The sequence below is a fragment of the Anastrepha ludens genome, chromosome 5 (assembly GCF_028408465.1).
Source record: "Anastrepha ludens isolate Willacy chromosome 5, idAnaLude1.1, whole genome shotgun sequence".
NCBI lineage: Eukaryota > Metazoa > Arthropoda > Insecta > Diptera > Tephritidae > Anastrepha > Anastrepha ludens.
Window position 1 is genome coordinate 108,173,388 of NC_071501.1, and position 17,114 is coordinate 108,190,501.

The following is a 17,114-nucleotide window of genomic DNA, read 5'->3' on the forward strand; positions in this document are numbered from 1 at the left end:
TTTTATTATTGGCATTTAATCTTCGTGCAGATACACAAACGCTTTAGATCAGTGCACATATGAAATGTACTCACAAAGTGGCACACATACAACTACACAGAATAAAAATTAAAAATTCATATCTAAATTGAAGCAAAAGCTATGTGCGTTGCACTATTGTCATGTGCTTCCGGGCATTTAGTATTATGTAAGTACTTGTATTATCTCAAGATGCTTGCAATTGCTGGCGTATTTGACGCTTCTCCGATAGCATTGTGCCGTACGGGCGAATTGTGATGTAGTAGATGATTTCCACGAAACTCAAAAGACTGGCGCCAACGAAAAGGCCGGTAGTGCCACCAATGGATACTAGAGAGGGGAGAAAATATGAAAATTGAAATATATAGTAAATTGTACAATAGACATTTCACACTAAAAAAATTGTTAGAAGTTACAGGGTGTTACCAATGGAAGTCAGCAAAGAGTACAATCGGTAGCTTTTACATTTTTTCTTTGATAAAGGTGAAAATTCAAGCCAGGCCGTTGAAAATGTGAAAGGTGTTTATGGTGCCGATGCTGTAACAGCTAATTACGTTGCGTAGATTCTGTTCAGAAATTTTTGATGTTAAAAAAAATGTGGATAATGTCGAAAATGTCGACAAAATCACAGAAACATTCGAAGTTGACTGGTATGTTAGTCGTCATAGAGCTAAAGATCGCTCCTAAAACAGTTTTATACCATTTGCTCAAACATTTTCGCAAAAATAATGGATTTCTTTTACCCCTAACTAATATACCCCATGATCAAAAAGTACCGGAAATGTTTAATTTAAACGAACCGCGCACATGGGAACCGGTCCATATTTTGTTCTTATGTTGGTAGGACTGTAAGACACACGTCAGTCACTATTTATCCGTTTTGAAGCGTTCGAGAGATGCTGTACGTCGCAAACTGCCGGAAATGTAGGCAAACAATTCTTGGATTTTGCATGATGATAACGCGCCATCGTACCGAGCCAAAATTGTGCTGGATTATTTGACCAAACACCAAGTAAATACCATCGTGCAAGCACCGCATTCACCTGATATGGCCCCGTGCGACTTCTTTTTATTTCCCAAGTTGAAGTTAACACTTCGTGGAAGGAGATTTCAGTCGATAGAGGAGATCAAAGAGAATGCGACGAGGGAGCTGAAGGCTATCCCTTCGTCGGCCTGCCAGGGGTGTATGTAGGGCTGGGTTAAACTTTGGCACATGTCTGTTGCATATTTTGAAGGAGATAAAATAAATGTTTGCCTGAAATTTAACTCTGTTTTGTTTTATTTAAACATTCCCGGTACCTGAAATTTAACTCTTTTTTGATTTATTTAAACATTCCCGGTACTTTCTGATCATAGGGTATTGCAAGCAGCGACGCGATTACCCAAAGTTTTCAAAAAATTGGACTACAGTAAATGATCGGTTTTTCTTTTCTGGCTTTTTATTTTTATATAAATGTAAGTTTTGCTGAAAGTCTGGAGATTTTAGGCCATTCTAACCGAAAACCAAAACGTCGAGATGTATTTTTTGTACCAAAGCGCACCTTAGGGGCGACTTTTATTTAAAATAAATTACAGACTCAGATTCGTCGTACTCGAAAACCCCAAGAAAGATCATTTGAAGGTAAAAATTTTTGCATTTAGTTTGTTTTCAATACTCCCCCGCTTAAAATCGCGAACGCGAAAAGACTGAAAAATTGTTCTATGTATAAACAACGTTAAATAACTGGAGCAGGTAATTTTAATAATTTTTTATGAAATTATATTGCAGTTTGTACACCTACAAAAGCCCATATAGTTCCAAGTTTCAAGACTTGTGCAAAATTAGAAAGTAGAAAACAGAAACATTTGAAATTTTTTGTTCAGAATTTTTAGAAAAAATCAGGTAAGACGTTTTATTGCCCATTAAATTATGGTATTATTAAGAACCGGCTCCTAAGGTAGTGGCTTCTCCAAAAGTTTAATATTAGACTCTAAAGCAGTTTTTTATTGCTGCCAAACAAGGTATTTCCTTTTCAATAAACGGCAGTGAGAAATTTTAAAAGTTGGAACGTATTTTTTTGTTTATTAATCATGCAGCTCATAATGCATGGATTGGAGTATCCAGACCAAGATAAAACTCCCACACAGTATACAAGTTTACATCCGCTTACTTGGACTTGTTTTAACACGCAGTTTGGATAGGATTTCCCATCTAGCAGATAATGCATTTACGCATTTTTCTGTTCACTGAAATTTTTGTTTGCGGACATACCACAGAGAGGTTTTCGAAGGTGCTCACCACCAATTCCATTTCATTACTAGTCTTTGTTGGATATTTAAGTTTGATTAATGAAGCAAATCGGTTTCTTTTTTTCACTTTTATGTGTTTCTATATATATGGAATATGGACATGACTGTTCGCCGATTTCCCTTTTTCCCGCTGACGAGACCCAGAACAAAACTAACAGGCATTTACTGCACCAGACAGTGTTTAGATAGACAATAAATGGCATTCATCGGGAGACCGTCACCACCTTCTTAAGCTGTCGGCCATCGAATGCGGTAATCGGAGTCCAACCACCACCTATAGCAGATGAAGAGCTCAAGCTTCCCCGTGAGACTCGCATAACACTTCCACAATTACGTTCTGGATACTGTAGCAGGTTACACTCCTACTTATCCAGAATTGACCCCCACATACCAAACATATGACCTGCATGTGAAGGCACCCCGCACGACACTAACCACCTTTTCACATGCCCCTTAAAACCCACTCATCTAACACCGCTCTCTCTCTAGAGTCTAGACCCAACCTGTCGAAACCGGTGATATACACTACACTGACAGGCCTTGTATTACTGCTACAACAACAAAAACAACAACCCATCCCTCAATTCTCTAAATTTTTACTCCGGTTAGTAAAAAGCATGCAACCCACTCACCTACTAAATCCAGTTTTCCACGCACCACATTTCGTTTATAACGCTCTGTTGGCAACTCAATCAATGAGATCTCGACTTGAGCTAAAGGATTTTGATTTTCATAAATGCTGCAGTTCCAAAAACAAAATAAAAATAATAGCAATAATAATAATTACTTAAATGGCACAAGCCTTTGCTTTGTGGTAAGCAACTTGAATTCAGATTTTCTTTTTATTGTAGAATTCTAGTTTGCATTCCATTCAATATTTTCAATTCTCTTCTCATACTTCTCTTTGCTGTCATGTACGGTGGATATATCGACTTCTGTGCAGGATGGCAAGCAATCGCACACCAGCCCCCTGCGTCCACGCGACCACTTGGCTATGATCACCGATAAGTCCTCATAATTGCGATTCAAGCATTTCAGTCCATCCATATTGCACAGCTGCCAATCTGGTGTATTCGGTGAGAGATGACTGGAACAGTTGCACAATTCGATTTGACGATCCTTACGGCATTGCACCGTGCAGGCGGAGTAGCTGTAGTAACGATGGACATCCAAATTGTTTTCATCGCTGAAGCGGCAATTGCGTTGAGCTACACTGGTTGCGCGAATTTGTTCATCGTTTTGAATATCGCGCTTGGAAATGTGGCGTCTGAGAAGAGAGAGTGCAAAAGACTTTTAGTGAGCTGGGAAACTAAAAATTCGTTCGATGATAGTTATAAAAAGTTTAAAAAATGTTAGGTGGAGCAGAAAGAAAATTTTGCTTGTATTTTTTTAGAAAACAAAATTGAATTTGTCAAACTTCAACTTGGTGTACTAAAACTAATGATGTGAGGAAAAAGCGCTTCAGGCATAAATATTTATGGAAACACCAATAATTTCTTTGCTAAATTGTTTTCTTATTTTTCCATTAATAAAAAAAAATGTATGTTTTGATTAAACATTTTTGAGACATTTTTTTTTATATTACTATTTATTTTTAAAAAACTCCGCTTCATAGAGTTTTTTCTTGTTTTTTCATTAAAACCTCTCACAATTTTTTCTTATATTTTCATTATTAGCTGTGCTCAGTAGTCCGTGAAAGTTTCATAGTTTGATTCCCATAACTTTTCGAGTTAAATTCAAATGCATGCAGCGAAAAATAGGTACGGTGAAAAATCGGTGCAAAATACTGCTTTAGCGAAGCGCACGAAGGGGCCTTACGTAAACATTAATAAGCAGATACACTATATCTTTGAAAATTTACATTGGAATTGTCATCTTTGAAAATTTACATTGGAATTATTAAAACAAAGATGTGTAATGAAGGCCTTTTTTTCTTGTTCAATCTTCTCAGGAGCAAAGGGTCTCAACAAGGACTCAGCCTTAGTTGGTTTCGTTAATCTATTTTGATTTCTGATAGGGTAGGTGATTAGCCTGCCGCTGAAGGTCATTAACTTAACTAAATTATGAGTTTATATTTTATTGTTCTGTTTTTTATTTTATTGCTTTACTCCCCGGCTTAAAGAACTACATATATGGTTTCACCTCTGAGTGATGTACCGATAGATATTGTCAAAGCTTTCAGAACTGGTTATATTATATAACTATTTATGTTAGGTACGCAATAATCTTACCACATTCAGATATTGAAGGTAAAGGGTGGTTAAATTTTAAGGGCTGATGTTGAATCTGAACCACACCTAAACGTCAAGTTTTTTTCTGCATTTCATTTGACATTTTTCAAGCTCAGACTAACTCAATTTGAACCATAGAAATATGCACAATCGAGCAACACGTTAAAATTATTCAGGCTTATTATGAAAACAGGCGTTCAAATCAAAATGCATATCGCGCATATCGCGCACTTCGTGATTTTTTCAGTCAATTTAGTCGTCCAAATGTGCATACAATCGGAAAAGTTGTACAAAAATTTGAGCAAACCGGGTCTATAGGAGATGTGAAAACACCAGTGCATGCTCATACAGCTCGTATTGCAGAAAATATTGCTGCTGTTCGCGATAGTGTGGTTGAAGAGCCGTCCACCTGAACTTGTCGTCGTGCCCAACAATTGCACCTCTCACGCTCGTCGTTGATGAACATTATGCATAAAGGCTTGCATTTACACGCTTACAAGGTGCAATTGACTCAAGAACTAAAGCCTCTTGGCCTTTCCAAGCGTCGTCAAAGGTCAGAATGGTGGTAAGAAATGCCAACAGTGAATGAATAGTTTTCGAAGAAAATCATCTTCAGTGATGAGGCACATTTTCACCTCAGTGGACTCGTCAATAAGCAGAATTGCCGAATTTGGGCGAATGATAATCAAAGAGTGATTGCCGAAAAACCAATGCACCCACAAAGAGTGACTGGAGTTTGGTGCGGTTTATGGGCCGGTGGCATCATTGAGGCGTATTCTTTCCAAAATGAGGCCGGTCAGGCAGTTACTGTGAGTAGTGTTCGCTATCGTGAGATGATAACGAACTTTTTATGGCCCGAATTGGAAGATATGGAAAGCTAACGAAACAATGGCTCTTTTGCTGGAAAAATTTGATGGCCGAATAATCCCACGACGCGGCGATGTCAATTGGCCACCAGAATCATATGATTTGACACCGTTGGACTTCTTTCTTTGGGGTTATTTGAAAGAAAAGGTGTACGTCGATAAACCAACAACAATTCAAGACCTAAAGGATGAGATAATTCGGCACATTAACGGCATAGAACCTCAATTATGCCTCAGCGTCATCGAAAATTTGGACCATCGAATCGAGATGTGCCGCCGAGGCCGCGGTGGCTTTTTGGCCGATATTTTATTCCATACGTAATTGAGGCATACAAGTATTATAATAATAAAGAGAAATGATAATAATTTTCTAAAAAAATTGTATTTTATTCAAAATCAACACCGGCCCTTAAAACTTAACCACCCTTTATATATTTATATGAACGACAGCCCACACACAGCGTTGCAATTTTAATCTTAAACAAAATCGCAGCATTAATAAGCCAGGGCGCGCAAATTGATCAGTAGATAAACAAGACTTTTTATCAGAAATTTATAATCAATGTACAATAATTTTTTTTCTAAAATGTAAATATTTAATTTAATTCAGATTAAATTGGTATTTAATCAATCCATCCACTGATGCAGTACCAAAACGTCGTACAATGCTTTGAATCCATGTAAAGCGTGGGCAAAAGTAGAGCTTTTTACGCATTTTGATGATTTTTATGTGCCAGTAAATTTGCAGTCACTGAGCAGAGTTTTTTATAGCCTCTTGAATAAAAGGAATCTAAAGTTGTGTTTTCAGATTTTTAGCCTTTTTCATATTGTTTGATAAATTTAAGTAAATCAGTTTTTCGGTAAAGAATTATAGTTTTAATTGTACGGTTATAATGAAACCTAAACCATAAAATAAACGGCCTGTCAATCAAGGAAGCTGAGTTCAATTGTATTATATTTTTTTAACGCTTTTCGACGAATGGAAAGCTGTACTTACGTTCTTATGGTAGGTACTTACACAAATGAAACGTAAGGTCCAACCACTAGATAATCGGTTTTGGGTGTAACTAAAGTCGGTACCTCCTCTTCGCCAAGTATGAAAACCTAAAATTAGACAAAAAAAGGCAAAAAAAAAACAAATTAGGCAAATGAAGTATGGAATGGTTTAATATGCAATAGAATAAATTATACACAGTTTTATTTACCCAAAAAAGAAGGCCTGAAGAATTTTACTTAATATTGGGCATTACATTTTACACAGGCTAGGTTGGAGAAGAACACAAAATTGGCCCAAGAGATGAGAACTTGCACTCTGAATTTTAATAATCCCTCATTGAAAGAAAACCAAGGTACTTAAGGGCCTACCTCCCTCATAGGGTCATATTAGATACTTTTTTATTATATATATTATATTTATTTTTTAATAAATATTACTCAATTCAAATTAAAATTAGACGGCTATTATTTGAAAGCATCATTTTTCAAGGACGTAGGGTTGAGTCTCTTTATGCAAATATTGGGTTGTGTTACGAAAGAAGCTCTAGAAAAGCGATATAATTACTGTATATTAGCGAACGTCTAAACATCAATTTTAAGGTCCATCCGAACCGCTTGAACTTCGGCCAGTTTCAGCCGAGGCCGAACCGAAACCAAATCGATCACTTAAAGGGTCCAAGTATAGTAATAAACAAGCAATGCTTTTTTAAAAAGCTAACATTTTTTCTAATAAAAAACGAAAAGAAGGTTGATAAATTTCAATCACATTAATTTCAGATCATAGCATATACTTGGCGATATCTATCAGCATCTCATTGGATGAAAATTTGCCTTTACTTTAACTCAGCGAGGCATAGTAAATTGAATACTCTGAATCCCATTTTCTCGACACTTTGGTTTTTGGGCAGTTTGGTATGTTAGTTATACTATAAAGTAGTTATAAATGTCACTTACTGTAGCTTCCGTGTGCAATTCCATCTTTAGGGATCCAAGTCCAGTATATCGATTTGAGTACATATTCAGTTTTGCGCCATTATTTTTGCTAAAAAAAAAACAATAAATTAAAGGGCTTCATATTTGTTAAAAGTCTTGATAGAAACTGTCATGCGATTTTGCGTACATACTTCTCCATATGTTTTTTCTCACAATACATTTTTTTTATAAATTTTATAAATATTCGAAATTGTGGCTGTTAAAATTTTGTATTGCTAAAATCTACTTGGAGCTTGGAGAAGGGGCTCGGCCAAACATCTAACAGAAGTGTACGCGCCAATTATTTATGTATATACACCTGTACCTCGCTTTACACGGTACTCGTTTTACACGTTTTCGCTTTTACACGGTTTTCAAAATCGAAAAAAAATTTTATTATTTACTTTAATTTAATTTATTTGTACATTGTTTTAAATCTGGCAATACTACATGGTATTCTGTCATAATATTTTAAGAAAAACTAAACAAACAGGGAATTTACCATGATGAAGAGAAAAATTATTTCTTTAGAAACTAAAATAGAAATTTTGGACCGCTTAAGCAATAAAGAAAGAATAGTGGATATTGCTAAATTTTATTCAATGAACGAAGCAACTATAAGAACAATAAAGAAAAATTAAGACTCAATCAGAAAAAGTGTAAAGGCTGGAATGCATACGAGTATGAAAACCACTTCATACGTAAGAAATGTGACTATGGAAAACATGGAAAAGGCTCTGATGATATGGGTAGAAGACCAAAATCAAAAACGGATTCCAATTGATACAAATGCCATACAAAATAAAGCTTTAATAATTTATGACACTCTGCAAAACCAAACGCCGTCCACTTCTGCGAATAAGATAGCTTTTAACGCAAGTCATGGCTGGTTCCAACGATTTAAGCAAAGACATTCTGTGCATAGTCTTAAATTAAAAGGAGAACAAGCATCTGCTAATTTGGAAGAAGCACAAAAATATCCACTAAAGTTTGCTGAAATTATTGGCGCAAAGTCATACAGCCCAGACCAGATATTTAATGCTGATGAATCCGGACTATTTTGGAAGAAAATGCCAGGGAGGACCTTTCTAGCAAAACATAACAAATCAGCTAGCGGTCATAAGGCTGCAAAAGATCGTATAACGATTCTTCTTTGTAGTAATGCTTCTGGAGATCATATTATGAAGCCATTGGTAATTGGTAAAGCTAACCGACCACGATCGTTTAAAGGTTTAAATATTAACAATCTTCCAGTTTATTGGAAAGCCAATAAAAGAGCTTGGGTTACCGTAACGTTGTTCAATGATTGGTTCTATAACATTTTCGTCCTTTCGTCCATTTCGTCCTTTTAGTTCTTGATAATGCTCCAGGACACCCTCAAGACTTGCAGCATGAAAATGTTAAAGTTGTGTTTTTACCACCAAATACGACTTCTTTGCTGCAACCCCTAGACCAAGGGATAATTTCAACTTTCAAGGCCCTGTACATAAAAAAGTCATTCAGATATATTTTAGATCATGTGGAAAATGAAGGAACTCTTTCAATCATTGATGCCTGGAAAAAATTTTCAATTTTGGATTGTATCAAACACATAAGCATGTCGTATAACGAGATTAAAAAATCAACGCTGCATGCCTGTTGGAAATCTTTATGGCCTGATTTATTTAATGGTGAGAATAGCAGTGTGGCTTTGGAGGAAGAGTATTCGCGAATAATTGAGTTGGGCCAAGAATTGGGTGGAGAAGGCTTTGACGATATAACTAAAGCAGATATTGAAGAATTAATGCAAGATCAGGAACTAAATGCAGACGACTTAATTGAAATGGTTATAAGTTGCAAGGAAAATAGTGATGAATATGACTTTGAATCTGACATTGAAAACAATGAACCCAACGTATTCACAGCAAAATTTGTTCACGAGGGACTTGTTTTAGGAAGAAAACTAGGAAACCATTTTCAAGGAGGAGACGTTAATTTAGATCGTGGTCTTAAATTTCAACGAGGTGTTAACGATCTGTTAAAACAATATGAAGAAGTCTATAAAGATATGACAAATAAAAATAAGCAACAAAAGCTTATTTCAGAATTTTTTCCAAAACATAATTCTCAGCAAACTTTGACTACAACCAACTCAGTTAATGCAGAAGAAAAATCCAATGAGATTATTTTATCCAGTGATGAGTCGGAAATTATACAACTTCGAAAGAGGAAACTTATGGTTGAAAGTGATAGTGAATAAGTTTGGTTAACAATAGAGATGTTTTATTTATAATAAAGTACATATATTTTTTTAATGGAATGCTTTTTGTTTTACTTATTTCTATGGTTTTAATGACTTAAATGGTTCTCTTATATCTTGTTAACTGTATAAAGATATGTTTTAAGTTAAATAAATGTCTTAAAAATCGTATTTATACTCTTTTTCGTTTTACACGGGTTTTCCATATAAAAATTTTTTTTTCGCTTTACACGGTTTTGTCAGGAACGTATCTACCGTGTAAAGCGAGGTACAGGTGTACTCGTATATATATTTTTTTTAACTGCTTGATATTTTTTTATTGCGAAATGTGGCATTTAAAAACTATGTACTGCAAAATTTTATATTAAAAATTCCGTGAGGATACGGAAAAGAAGTGCACACTTTTCTCTCACTTGCTTTCAAAATTTTTCATACAGAATATTATATAAGTATATACACCACGTTAAGTAGCTGTAGGCGAGATTTTACTTAGAACTGTTTACAATTTATTTGCTTCATATTGAATTTTAATAGTTTTTTAATGTAAATAAAGTTCATTCTACTATGAAAGCCATATAAATTAAAATTTCAAAAATTGTGAAAATTTACAACAACAAAATTTAACAAAGTCTCATCAAAATTTCAAACTTTTTAATCAGAATTTTTTTAAACATTTTGAATATACGTTTTTACACTCCACTGAATTTTGGTATAATAAAGTGCAACTTTCAAGTGCCTCAAAAATGTTGATATTACTTTGCAACTAGTTGCGGACTAGTCCCTTTTAAAAATTCCACATATTGTGTAAAATGCCACTCCTAGTAAAAAATATAACAATTTACTTTGCGACCAGTCACGGACTCATTCCCGACTAGTCCCATTTTTTTTATTCTGTAAAGAACCTATCCAATTATTAAACAAACAAAATTTCGCAAGACCTTATTGAGAAATCTTGAAAACTTTTTTTCTCATGTAATTTTAATAATTTTTTGCGAAAATAAAGTTCATTCTACCACAAAAACCCATATAAAATTCAAGTTTTGACTATTTTTTTGGCTGACGGTCTTGCGCATCTTCTCTACTTAACGACTGCTCAACAATTTTGTTTTTTGGAAGCCTAACTTAGACTTTTTTCTTTACAGTACTTAAAAATTTAATATAATAATTATGGTCAAATGAAATTTGCATAAAAAAATTTTTACCATGAATATTAATTCTACATTACTATATTTTGTCTTTACAGAATTTTAAAAATACGGAAAATGAATCAAAGGAATTTTTTCTGTTTAAAATTTGTTTTACCCTGAATTCCAAAAAAATATTGAATGCAGAATTTAACACATTTGCCATAAATTTTGATATATTTTTATATTAGCAATTTTTTCTGAATTTTTTACTCTTACCCGGCTTGCAGTGAATTGATGGCATAGCAAATGCCCAGCTCAGTTTCCATGCGATGGAAGTATTTGCAACATTCGAACGCTTTATTATTCCACATACAGTTTTGTATGGAATCCTGACAGCTGCTGCGCACCAGTTGAGCGTAGTAGGAGAAATTTGAGTAGAAACAATTTTCCGCAGGCTCTTCGCCGCCACACTCATGCACCATGTGATAGGATTCGCCGCGAAAGAAGGATATCTCGCTAAGCACCTCCTCCAGTGTGAAGTCATGATCGGCGCCCCAGAGTCTAAAGGAAAAGTCAGAAGCAAAATGATAAAATAAATATTCTGTCAAATAGCAGACGTAAAGTTAAGTCCTCACCGTTCGGCCACTTCTTGTATACGATCCATATTTTTGGACTCACAAACAATAATTGCTGGAAAATTAGTATCCCAATCGCGATAGGAGCTCTCTACACCAAAACTTATAGCATTGTTTTCGAAGGCATCTGAATAAATATTTTATTAAAAAAACTTCTTTTGCTTACATGAAAATTAATTCACCCAGTGATATGTTAATCAATCGCCAAGAGGCTAGCCAGGATGCTATTAAGCATAGCCCCCAAAACAATCGCTCCACCCACGATGCATCTTTGTCCACAATGAATTTTGCGCCATGCAAAGTCGAATTTTCAAAATATTCCTCAACGAGTCGCCGTAAACGCATGATTTGCTCCAAGTGGATATGCGAGATTGACACAGCGAGCAATGGCTACTCTCCTGACTTCTTTGAACGGGGCAATGGCTCGTGTGAAGTAATTGCTTAGGCTTTGCAGGAAAATAATACGACACTTATAAAGCAATTACGGTTTTATGATTATCTCTTATCTAAGCATGTTTTATGAAACCATTGAATGGCAGCCATTCATTGGTTGGCAGCTGTTGCAGTTCACATGAAATTAGAAGTTTGGAGCAAAGCTGTGGAGTGTTAAAGGAAGTGAACCACTCGCAAAATGACTAATCAATCAATGTTTTTGCAGGTGAAAGATAATGAATTTCCCCATAAACTCTTTCTGAGAACTGATTAATTTCAGATTTTATTTTATTTATTTTTTTGTTATGAAATTATTAAAAATATCGTACTTTAAAAGTAGAAAATTAAAAAAAAAAAGAATTTTTTGAAGTTTTCTTTTTCTGCATTAAAGCCTGTTCTCTTAGAAAATAGCTGTCATTTTTGATTTTTGTTATTTTTGCAGACAATGTTAGGCGTTTTCTTCCATAAAAAAGCTGTCGTTATATGGCGAAAATACGCAAAACCGCCAGCAAAAAAATATTTGTAAAAAATCAACGCGATTTTTGAGTTACTTCAAACTTGCATTTTATTAAACCAAAATTCAATGTAGCATAACCCTCCCTAAATATTGGAGGGTTTTGTGAAAATTCTGAAGAAAAGTTTTGAAATTTTCCTGAAAATTTGGTAAGTTTTGTTTTAATTTGAAGATTGAAGATTAATTTAAAGATTGAACATGGTTTTATATGGTAAAATGATTTTTTTTGTTCATAAAAATTATAGGAATTGAAATCGAAATAAATGCATAAATTATAAATAAATAAAAATTGTGAATAAGTCGTTGCTAGACATTTTTTATTCAGGATTTCAAGAGACTTTTTACACAATCAAATGAAAAATGGAACTCGGCCGAAATGGGACCGCGGCTGGTCGCAAAGTAAAATGTTTAATTTAAGTTATTTTTTGAGTTATTTCAAACATACTCTTCTTTACATCAAAATTCAAAGTGCCATAAATCTGCATATTGGAAAATTTTGTAAAAATTCTGAAGAAAAATTTTGAAATTTTAGTGAAAATTTCTCTTTATTTTTCACAAAGTTTGAAGCTTCGATTTACATATATGGTTTTCGTGATAGGTCGAACTTGATTTTCATAAAAATTTATTAAAATTAAAAAAAAAAGGAATTTTCCAAACTTGTCGATAAAATGCTGAGAAACATTTTTTATTTGTTATTTGGATAGTTATTTTATACTATCAAATAAAAAGAGGGACTAGTCCAGAATTAGTCCGTGACTGGTCGCAAAGCTAAATTTTTGTATTACAATAATTATTTAGAGATACATTTTCCGCAATCAAATAAAAAAATGGGACTAGTCCGGAGTGAGTCCGCAACTGGTAGCAAGGTAAATTCTTTTTATTTATTATTTGGAGAGATATATTTTACAATTAAATAAAAAATGGGAGAAACATTTTAAACAATAAAAAAATGGGACTAGTCTGGAATGAGTCCACGACTGGTCGTAAATAAGAATTTTTTATTTAATATTTGCAGAAACATTTTACGCAAACAAACAAAGAAATGGGACTAGTCCGGAGTAGGACCGCGACTGGTCGTAAAGTACAATTTTTTTTATTTAATATATGGAGAGATATTTTACACAATAAAATAAAAAATGGGGCTAGTCTGGCATGAGTCCGCAACTGCTCGGAAAGTAACATGCGTCTAATACCTTTGACTGACTCTTTCATATGGAATGAACTGTTCCCTCGTATTCGAGCAATTTCTATCTTGATATTAATTATATAATTTAATTTTGCAAAATTTCCCCCTGACGGTTCAATTATTTGTGATATACAGCCGTATATCAATTTTTTTTTTTAATTCTAATTAAAAGCTTAAAATTTTGATGAGTCTTTTATGGAATTTTCTTTTTTTTTTGATATTCGGAAAAAGTTTTTTTTTTTTATTTTCAGAAATTTTTTTTTTTTGTTTCCTATTTTATTGATTACACCTGTCGTATGACACTAAGCAATTCTTTCTACAGCTTGTATTTCATAACATTAATCATTGTCAATATTACATTTTGGTTAAGTTTTTTGTGAGTTTACAAGTGTAGCTTTAAGCTATTCTTGTTATCAGCTGAGTTGGGCTTGTTCGTTTGAGCCGCCTGGAGTTTGCCCTTTCTTCCAGTCAGTATTTGTATGGTTCATTAAAAGGACAATACCTATGATTTGTGCTGCGTTTGCGGATGATTTCTGCTACTGTATTGATGTTGAGGTCGTGATAAATATCTTCATTTGGGACGTACCAAGGTCAATTTCTTATAGTTCTGAGTATTTTTGATTGTAGTCGTTGAATAATGCTAATGTTACTTCTACTTGCAGTTCCCCAGACTTCTATGCCGTATGCCCAGATTGGCACACAATGACAGTTTCGAGCGCCTGCCAAGTAGCCAGTATAGTTATTGGAATCTGTTTTTTACCTCATTTCTTTTCAACGTGATATGTTCTTTCCAGAGAAGTTTGGAGTCAATAGTCATTCCAAGGTATCTTGCTTCGGTGCCCATTGGTATTTGTGAATTGTTTATTGTCAGATTCTTGTATCCTACTTTCTTGTTAGAATAAACTACATGAATTGTTTTGCCACTATTGATTTGTATACCCCAAGCATTAAGCCATGTTAGTGTTTTGTTCAAAATCTGTTGTAAGTTGTTTCTAGCCTCTTCTAAGGTTTTATGAGTTGCCAATAGGACGGTGTCATCTGCAAAAGTCGCTATCAAGTCGGTACTTGCAGGCAAGGGAATATCAGCTGTGTACAGTACATATAGTGCAGGCCCTACTACACTGCCATGAGGTGCACCGGCTTCCATGAGTTGAATGTTAGAGTATTTATCTCTATATTTCACATAAAAGTATCTGTTTGCTAAATAGCTTTTCATTAACAAATAGTAGTCGAGTGGAAGATACTGTTTAAGTTTAAATATTAAGCCCTTGTGCCACACGCTGTCGAAAGCGAGAACTTGGATTTATGTGGTTTTTGCTATATAATTCAACTATGCTTTTATAAAGGAGTAGTGAATATTCAACAAACAAAAGAAAGAGTCAAAACTGGTACATACGTTGAGGTGCTATTATTTTGACAAGCGCTTTATCTTTTATTCAAATTTTTTAAATATTCATTTCATATTCAAATTGGGCGAAGGAATTTGATTTATGTTTTAAGTTAAAAATTTCTTATTAAATTCATTTTCGTCTTCTTTTTGATTGCCGCTATAACCGCTTACGCGATTTTATTAAATTTATTTTATATTCTATTATTTGAAAAATTGTCAAATTGTCCTGCATTTATGGTTCATACTTATGGTTACTATAATAATAACATAAAGCGATGTTAGGTTAAATTACACCACGAAATAATTTCTCTGTTAGTTCGGCCGCCGTAGCCGAATGGGTTGGTGCGTGACTACCATTCGGAATTCACAGAGAGTTCGTTGGTTCGAATCTCGGTGAAACACCAAAATAAAGAAAAACATTTTTCTAATTGCGGTTGCCCCTCGGCAGGCAATGGCAAACCTCCGAGTGTATTTCTGCCATGAAAAAGCTCGTCATAAAAATATCTGCCGTTCGGAGTCGGCTTGAAACTGTAGGTCCCTCCATTTGTGGAACAACATCAAAACGCACACCACAAATAGGAGGAGGAGCTCGGCCAAATACCCAAAAAAGGGTGTACGCGCCAATTATATATATATATATAGTTCTGTATTTGATGAAGCCAGTTGAGCATTCGTAAATACAGGTAAAGAAAGAGAAAATTCGATACATTCTTCAGTACCACTACGACTATCCTGGAAATTTAGAGTCGGCGACAAAGCAAAAGTATGCTGCTCATGGATCCAGTGGAATATCGAATGCAATAGAAAAGTGCTGATTTCATGGACTCAGTTCGAATAGGTCATTCGGCGAAAATTTTGAAAAATCAGGGATATCGTGGAGTCGATACGGCATGGGAGCTCTTATTTCTTTTCCCATTGAAGTTTATTTAGAAGACAGTTTGAATCATTTGCATAAGTCTAAATAAGACTACATCCATTTTTATTTTTTATTTATTCATTTTTTTGTTTGTTTTTTTATTTATATTATTTTTATTTAATAATTCTTAAATTTATGAATTTATAAATTTTTTGTTTATTTTTATATTTTTTATTTATTATTTTTTTATTTTTTTTATGTATACATTTTTTTGTTTGTTGTTTTTTCTTTACTTTTATTTTTATTTATTAATTCTTAAATTTTATATTTATAAATTTTTTGTTTATTTTTTATTTATTAATTTTTTATTTTTTTTGTTTTTTTTTTTTATTTATTAATTCTTAAATTTTTTGTTTATTTTTTATTTATTAATTCTTAAATTTTATATTTATAAATTTTTTGTTTATTTTTTATTTATTAATTTTTTATTTTTTTTTTATGTATCAATTTTTTTGTTTATTTATTAATTCTTAGGTTGGGTTGGTTTAAGGGTGACCCCGCATCGGAGTACCACATAGACCGCAAGTTGGGTCCGTTGTGTTGCCCTAGAGCTCATTATTTTGAATGATTTCCCCACCTAACCGAGATTTTTATGGTAAATTTTGATCAAAGATATTAATTCGTTTCGAAAATTTGATGAGAGATTCGATTTTCAGGTCCGAGAGTACTGAAAGATTGTCAATTGTTGGAGAGTCTAGAAGAGCGAGTCGACTTCTGGCTAGACCGGAACAACTGCACAGTAAATGTCTGCTCGATACTTCCTCATCTTCGTCCTCGCAGTATCTGCACAGGTCGTTTTGAGGAACCCCGAGCCGACGTGCGTGAGTGCCCAAAAGGCAGTGGCCGGAGATAAGAGATATTATATGCCTTAGTTCGTGTTTCGAAAGACTTATAAGGGTTTTTGTCTGTTTCAGATTGTATGATGGCCAGATTTGTCTGGTCGTAACGCAAGTAGTTTCCACTCGCCACCTCCGATCAGCAATGCTGTGAAATTCTCGATCAATGAGCAATTTACATGTTGAGAGCGGAATGTGGATTGTGGGTAAGTTACTAACATTTGATTGCGCAGCTCCAGCTCTTGCGGGCTCATCAGCTTTGCAGTTACCTTCGAATCCACTGTGACCCGGTATCCAGATAACTTGGACGGAATTCTGAACACTTATCTCGTTAAGAGATAAGAGACAGGATCGAACCACATCTGAGTGGGTATAAGAGGAGCTGAGTGCTCGAACGGCCGCTTGACTGTCGGTGAAAAAGCGGATATCCTCTAGTGATATTCTATTTTCTAAGAGAGTTTTCGCAG

At 34.3% G+C, this 17,114-nt stretch overlaps 1 protein-coding gene across 1 annotated transcript; it reads right to left on the bottom strand.

Moving 5' to 3' along the window:
- Positions 1-11,718, bottom strand: LOC128864123 (sodium channel protein Nach). The gene is made up of 8 exons (XM_054103639.1): positions 11,556-11,718; positions 11,374-11,500; positions 11,015-11,299; positions 7,355-7,442; positions 6,423-6,508; positions 3,206-3,574; positions 2,940-3,046; positions 1-348 (listed from the first exon to the last, which is right to left on the bottom strand). Exons 1-8 carry the CDS (start codon positions 11,716-11,718, stop codon positions 206-208), a joined length of 1,368 nt encoding a protein of 455 aa, XP_053959614.1. The 3' UTR covers positions 1-205.
- Between the last annotated feature and the right edge of the window lie 5,396 nt (positions 11,719-17,114).

Excerpts from the sequence above, each read along its gene's own strand:
- LOC128864123 (XM_054103639.1), bottom strand. The coding sequence starts at position 11,718 with ATGCGTTTACGGCGACTCGTTGAGGAATATTTTGAAAATTCGACTTTG. Across the intron at positions 7,443-11,014 it reads ATCAATTCACTGCAAGCCGG|CAAAAATAATGGCGCAAAAC; the intron begins GTAAGAGTAAAA and ends TTTTTTTTTTAG. Across the intron at positions 3,575-6,422 it reads GGACCTTACGTTTCATTTGT|ACGCCACATTTCCAAGCGCG; the intron begins GTAAGTACCTAC and ends CTCTCTTCTCAG.